The 5,972-nt window shown below is 34.6% G+C and overlaps 1 protein-coding gene across 3 annotated transcripts; it reads right to left on the minus strand.

Moving 5' to 3' along the window:
* Nucleotides 1–5,291: 5,291 nt before the first annotated feature.
* Nucleotides 5,292–5,696, minus strand: LOC134371427 (keratin-associated protein 6-2-like). 3 transcript variants are annotated; one of them, XM_063088287.1, is made up of 2 exons: nucleotides 5,527–5,696; nucleotides 5,292–5,412 (listed from the first exon to the last, which is right to left on the minus strand). In XM_063088287.1, exons 1-2 carry the CDS (start codon nucleotides 5,694–5,696, stop codon nucleotides 5,292–5,294), a joined length of 291 nt encoding a protein of 96 aa, XP_062944357.1. The 3 variants fall into 3 exon arrangements, with proteins under 3 accessions (XP_062944357.1, XP_062944356.1, XP_062944355.1); XM_063088286.1 differs by having other exon boundaries at nucleotides 5,292–5,352; nucleotides 5,443–5,696; XM_063088285.1 differs by having other exon boundaries at nucleotides 5,292–5,696.
* Nucleotides 5,697–5,972: the final 276 nt, after the last annotated feature.

The raw sequence follows: 5,972 nt of genomic DNA on the forward strand, positions 1-5,972 counted from the left end.
CTATTAATAACATATCCATCCAAACATAATTTTAAAAAGGGTAAACATCATTTTATGTTTAAAAATCCTTCCCATGCAAATTTAACATAACAAAAAGTCTAATCAGTTTAATATCTCTCTATTTATAAGGTGAGAGACAAAATCTTTGACACTTTCCAGGGAACCATCTGGAAAACCCTAAAATTAGTCCAAGGTCAAAAAACTTCATTTAGAATTCAAATTTTTGAAATTTTCAAAGTCAAAAAATGTAGAATACTCAAGATCACAGGTTATCTATTTAATGTTAAAATATTAAAAGAGCGAAAACTTAGCTCTTTTAATATTGCAAAGATTCAGTTTTCTTAAGTAGTCAAGGACCTAACAAAGGACAACATAAAACACAAGAAGTTATCTTGTTGACACACAAAATCTGTTTCTTAGACTGATTATTTAAAAGACAAAGAAAAACTTTTACATTCTCAGACTGATACTCCAAGAAGACTCAGTTTACTAGTGTTCCCTTTTCTCCACATCCTTGCCAATGCTTGTTATCTTTTGTTGTTATTTTATTGTATCAATCCTAACAGGTGTGAGGTGCTATCTCATTATGGATTTAATTTGCATTTCCTTAATTTAAAAGTTTAGCATCTTTTTATACATGCATGGGGCACTGGTATGTCTTCCTTTAAGAAATGTGTATTCAGGTCTCTTGCCCATATTTAAATTGGGTTTTTTGTTTTATTGCTGTTTGGTTTTTTTTTAGGTGGCTTCTTTATTTGTTTCTCTTGCTATTGGGGTGTATGAGTTCCTTACTTTTTTTGTTATTAACACCTTATCACATGTATGGTTTGAAAATATAGTTTCTATTGTATGGTTTGTCTCTTCACTCTATATGTCCTTTGCTGTGCAGAAGCTTTCTGGTTTGATGTAATCCCATTTATCTGTTTTTCTTCTGTTGTCTGTGCATTTGGGGTCAAATTCTAAAAATTATTGCCAAAAACACTGCCATGGAGCTGTTCCCCTAGTAATTATTCTAGTAGTTTTAATGTTTCAGGTCTTACATTTAAGTCTTTGTGCCATTTTGAGTTGATTTTTTTATATGATGTGAAAAGAGGGTCTAATTTCATTCTTCTGCATGTGTGTATCCAGTTTTCCTCCTTTTTATTATAGAGACTAATTTTCCTGTGTTCTTGTCATCTCTGCCCAAAATGAATTGATCATAACAGTAAGAATTTATTTCTGAGCTCTCTATTTTGTTCCATCTTTCTGTGTCTGTTTTTATAAAAGTGCTATGCTGTTCTAATTACTATAGCTTTGTAGTAGTTTTGAAATCAAGTAGTGTAATACTTTGTTCTTTTTGCTCTAGATACCTTTCATGCTTGAGGTCTTCTGTGGTTCCATATAAATCTTAGGACTGTTTTTACTACTTATGTGAAAAATGTCATTGGAATTTTGACAGGTGTTTCACTAAATCTGTAGATTGCTTTGGGTGCTATGGACATTTTAACAATATTAACTCCTCTAATCCATGAACACTAAATATTTTTCCATTTATTTGTGTCTTCTATTTCATCAATGTTTTATAGTTTTCAATGTATAGATATTTCACCTCCTTCATTAGAATTATTTCCAAGTATTTATTTTTTGTAGCTGTTGTGAATGAAATTTTCTTGGTTTGGGGGAGGGAGATAGTTTGATGATAGTGTATATAAAAGCTACTATTTTTGCATATTGATTTTGTGCTCTACAACTTTACTGAATTCATTTAGAGTTTTCTATATGTGAGATTTTCTCATCTGAAAAGAGAGACCATTTAACTTCTTCCTTTCCAATTTGGATGTATTTCATTTCTTTCTCTTGCTTAATCACTATTGGTAAGACTTACAGTACTATGTTAAATAGAAGTAGTGAGAGTGGGCATTCTTGTCTTCTTGCTGGTGGTGTTCCAGGAAAAGCTTACAATTTCTCACCATTAAGTATGATGTTAGCAATGGGTTTGTCATATATGGCATTTATTTTGGTGAGGTACATTCTTTCTGTAATTTGTTGAGAGTTTTGTGAAGAATGTTAAATTTTGTCAAATGTCTTTTCTTTTCTGCATCTATTGAGATTATCATATGGTTTTTGTACTGTTTCAGTATATTGATTCATCCTTGAATCCCAGGAATAAACCTATGGGCAGGCCTGCCCTATGGCCATGGCCACTGCCTAAGAAGTAGCTAGCTAGGCCCCCTCTGCCACCTTGATTACCAGCCTCACCCACTGCCTGAGAAGCAGCTGGCAGGGTGCCCCCTCTGCAACATGATATAACAGTTTTGTGTACTGCCAGAGAAGTGTCTATCTTAGTGCCCTCTCTGTATCCTGCCTAGTGGCCTCACACTCAACCCAATCAAAACCCCAAGACACATTTGTAGATGAAAGTCCTTCCTCATGCAAGCCCCTTACAAGATCCAAAAGGTGATGGTTCCACCAGATACATAGACATCAATGCAGGGAAACAAGGGAAAAAAACAAAGAAACATGAAAGACCACTAAAGAAATACAGTAATATTCAAATAATAGAGCCCAAAGATTCAGAAATTCATGACCTTCTGGAAAAGGAATTCAAATTAATGATGTTAAGGAAACTCACAGAGATACAAGAGAATATAGATAAACAATTCAGTGAAATCAGTAAAACAATTCATGATCTGAATGATAAATTAACAAAGAGATAGATATCACACAAAAAATCAAACAGAAATTTTGGAATTGAAGAATGTATTGAATGAAATAAGAAAACATATACAAGAGTCTCAAAAACAGACTAGATCATGTGGAGAAAGAATTTCTGATCTTGAAGACAAGTGTTTTAAAATAACTTGGGAAGACAAAAAAAGAAAGTAAAAAATTTTAAAACAACAAAGCCTACAAGATTTATGGGATGCTATCAAGAAAATAAATATTTGAATTATAAGCATTCTAGGGGAGAACAAAATAAAAAAGATACTGAAAATATATTTATGAAACAATAGCTGACAACCTCCCTAGTCTTGGGAAAGAGATGAATATCCAAATCCAGGAAGTTAAAAAGTCCCCAAATAGATTGAACCCAAAAAGGCCCTCTCTAAGACACATTGTAGCAAAACTGTCAAAAGTTGAAAACAAAGAGAGAATTCTAAAAACACTAAGAGAATAGCATCAAGTCTCTTATAAGGGAATTCCCATTAGACTAACAAGAGGCAGAACTTCTTAGCAGAAACCCTACAGCCCAGGAGAGAATGGGAGGATATATTAAAAGTACTAAAAGGAAAAAGCAGCCACTCAAAAACACTACACCAATGAAGCTATCTTTCAAGAATGAAGGAGAAATAGTCTTTCTCAGACAAACAAAAATTGATGGAATTCATCACCACCAGTCTAACCATACAAGGAATGCTTGGAAGAGTCCTACACCTAGAAGAGAAAGAACAGTAACAATCTTCATAAAAATACCCCAAAATACAAAACTTACTGATAGAATAGGTGCACAAATTAGAAATAGAAAAGAATCAAACCTCATCTGTACAGAAAACCACTAAACCACAAAGAAAAACAATAGGGGAGAAAGAAACATAGGACACACAAAACAATCAGAAAAAAACCAACACAATGACAAGACCTCACATATTAGTAATGACCTTGAATGTAAACAGATTAAATGTCCCAATTAAAATGCATAGACTGGCTGAATGTATTTTTAAAATGACCCTTCCATATGTGGCCTATAAGAAACACACCTTACCTACAAAGATATATATAAACTGATAGTGAAGGGATGGGAAAGATGTTCCATTCAAATGAAAAACAAAAGCAAGGATGAGTACCAATACCTATATCAGATAAAGCAGACTGTCAATCAAAACTTGTACTAAGAGATGAGGAACGGGATTATATAATGATAAAGTGATCAATACAGCAAGGGGATATAACAATTATAAATATTTATGCACCCACCACTGGAGCAACCAGATATGTAAAACAAATATTAGCAGATCTAAAGAATGAGATAGATGTCAACACCATAATTGCTGGGAAATTTAACACCCCACTGTCAGAACTGGACAGTTTATGGAGACAAGATATCAACAAAGAAACGTCATATTTAAATGACTCCATAAACCAGATGGAGTTAACAGACATTTACAGAACACAACAGCTGCAGAATACACATTTTTCTTATCATCACAGGGAACAATCTCCTGGACTGGCCATGTTCTAGGCCACAAAATTAGTCTCAACAAGTTCAAAAAGACTGAAACCGTAGCAAGTATCTAACCTGAAATAATGGAATAAAATTAGAAATCAATAACAAGAAGAACTTTCAAAACCATACAAATGCATGGAAATTAAACAACATGCTCCTAAATGACCACTGGGTCAAAGAACAGATTAAGAAGATGATCAAAAAAAAATTCTTGAAAGAACTGAGGACAGAAACAAAACCTACTAATGCCTATGGGCTATAGCCAAGGCAGTATCAAGAGGAAAATTTATAGTAATAAATGCTTATATCAAAAAAAAATAGAAACATTTTACATAAATGACCTAATAGTGTACCTCAAGGAACAAGAAAAGTGAGAACAAACCAAACCCAAAATAAGCATCAGAAAAGAAATAATAAAAATTCAAGTAGAAATATATGAAATTTAAATTAAACCTTCAATTAAAAAGTACAATCAAATGAAAAGTTTTGGTTTTTTTGAAGATGAAATAATTTACAAAACATTAGCCAGACTAAGAAAAAAGAAGATGTAGATACAGATATAAATGTAATGAATTAAAACAGTGGAAATTTTAAAGTATGTGAAGGAACTAATACGTGTATTCAACCAATAAATGTATATAGTCTTAAGGTATCTTACGATTTGGTCAACTGGTTTTCCAGCAGGCCACTAACCCTGAAATCAATGGTGATTCTGATAAAAAATGAGACTGGACTTCTTAGTGAATAAAGCCTTTTATTCAGAAACTGCATTTTTTGATCCTTTTTAATATACTACAATTATACAGTCCTCCTGTGCTTCTACAGATAGCCACAGTACAAAGACAGAAAAAAAAGATGTAAGAATTAACATTTGAAAATTGATCAGAATATGATCTGTCTTCAGTGGTATGATGGAACTCCTCAGTCACTATCAGCTAAAAACAGCTTCTTTGACGTAAAATCAGGTACCCAGCAGACAATAATCAATCCTTACTTTGGTGTGAAGTTAAAGGATAGGGAGGATTTCAACTGGAATTGTCCTTGGAGTGGTCGTTTCAAAGGCAAGGAGGATCTATTGTGATGATTATCAGCAAGAGGAATAGGATTTTCTGTAGCAAAGTGGTCGGTAGCTACAGGATCCAGAGCCATATCCACAGCTTTGTCCATATTTAGATCCGTATCCACAGCCAGAGCCGTATCCACAGCCAGAGCCGTATCCACAGTTGGAGCCACAGCCAGAGCCATATCCACAGCCAGAGCCACAGCCACCACAAGAGCCGTATCCACAGCCATATCGGGAGCCATATCCACATTTAGAGCCATATCCACAGCCAGAGCCATAGCCAGAGCTGCAGCCAGAGCCATAGCCGCAGCCAGAGCCATAGCCACAGCCAGAGCCGTATCCACAGCCAGAGCTACATCCAGATCCAGAGCCACAACCAGAGCCATATCCAAAACCCCCACAGGAGTTTCCATAGTAGTTGCCACCCATGGTGTCAGGAGGTGAGGTTTCAGTTTAGGAATAGGAGGATATTGCTGAAGTGTGAATGTCATCTACTCTTCCAGGATCTTTATATACTTACAGGCATAAACAGATCATCCTTCACTTTGGCTTTGTTCTCTCGTTTTATAACCACTTGCCTAAAATGAGCTCATTCTGTGTACAGTCAGTTTGTTAGAGATTCATAATTTACTTACTGCTTCCCTAGGAATTTTCTCAAACCTTAAAAGAAAATAAAAATACATTTTCTAAAGACCCAAGCTTAGA

The sequence above is a fragment of the Cynocephalus volans genome, chromosome 1 (genome assembly GCF_027409185.1).
Source record: "Cynocephalus volans isolate mCynVol1 chromosome 1, mCynVol1.pri, whole genome shotgun sequence".
In the NCBI taxonomy this organism is placed as follows: domain Eukaryota; kingdom Metazoa; phylum Chordata; class Mammalia; order Dermoptera; family Cynocephalidae; genus Cynocephalus; species Cynocephalus volans.

Bases quoted from the DNA above. Each gene is read 5' to 3' on its own strand.
- LOC134371427 (XM_063088285.1), bottom strand. From the start codon at position 5,696: ATGGGTGGCAACTACTATGGAAACTCCTGTGGGGGTTTTGGATATGGC.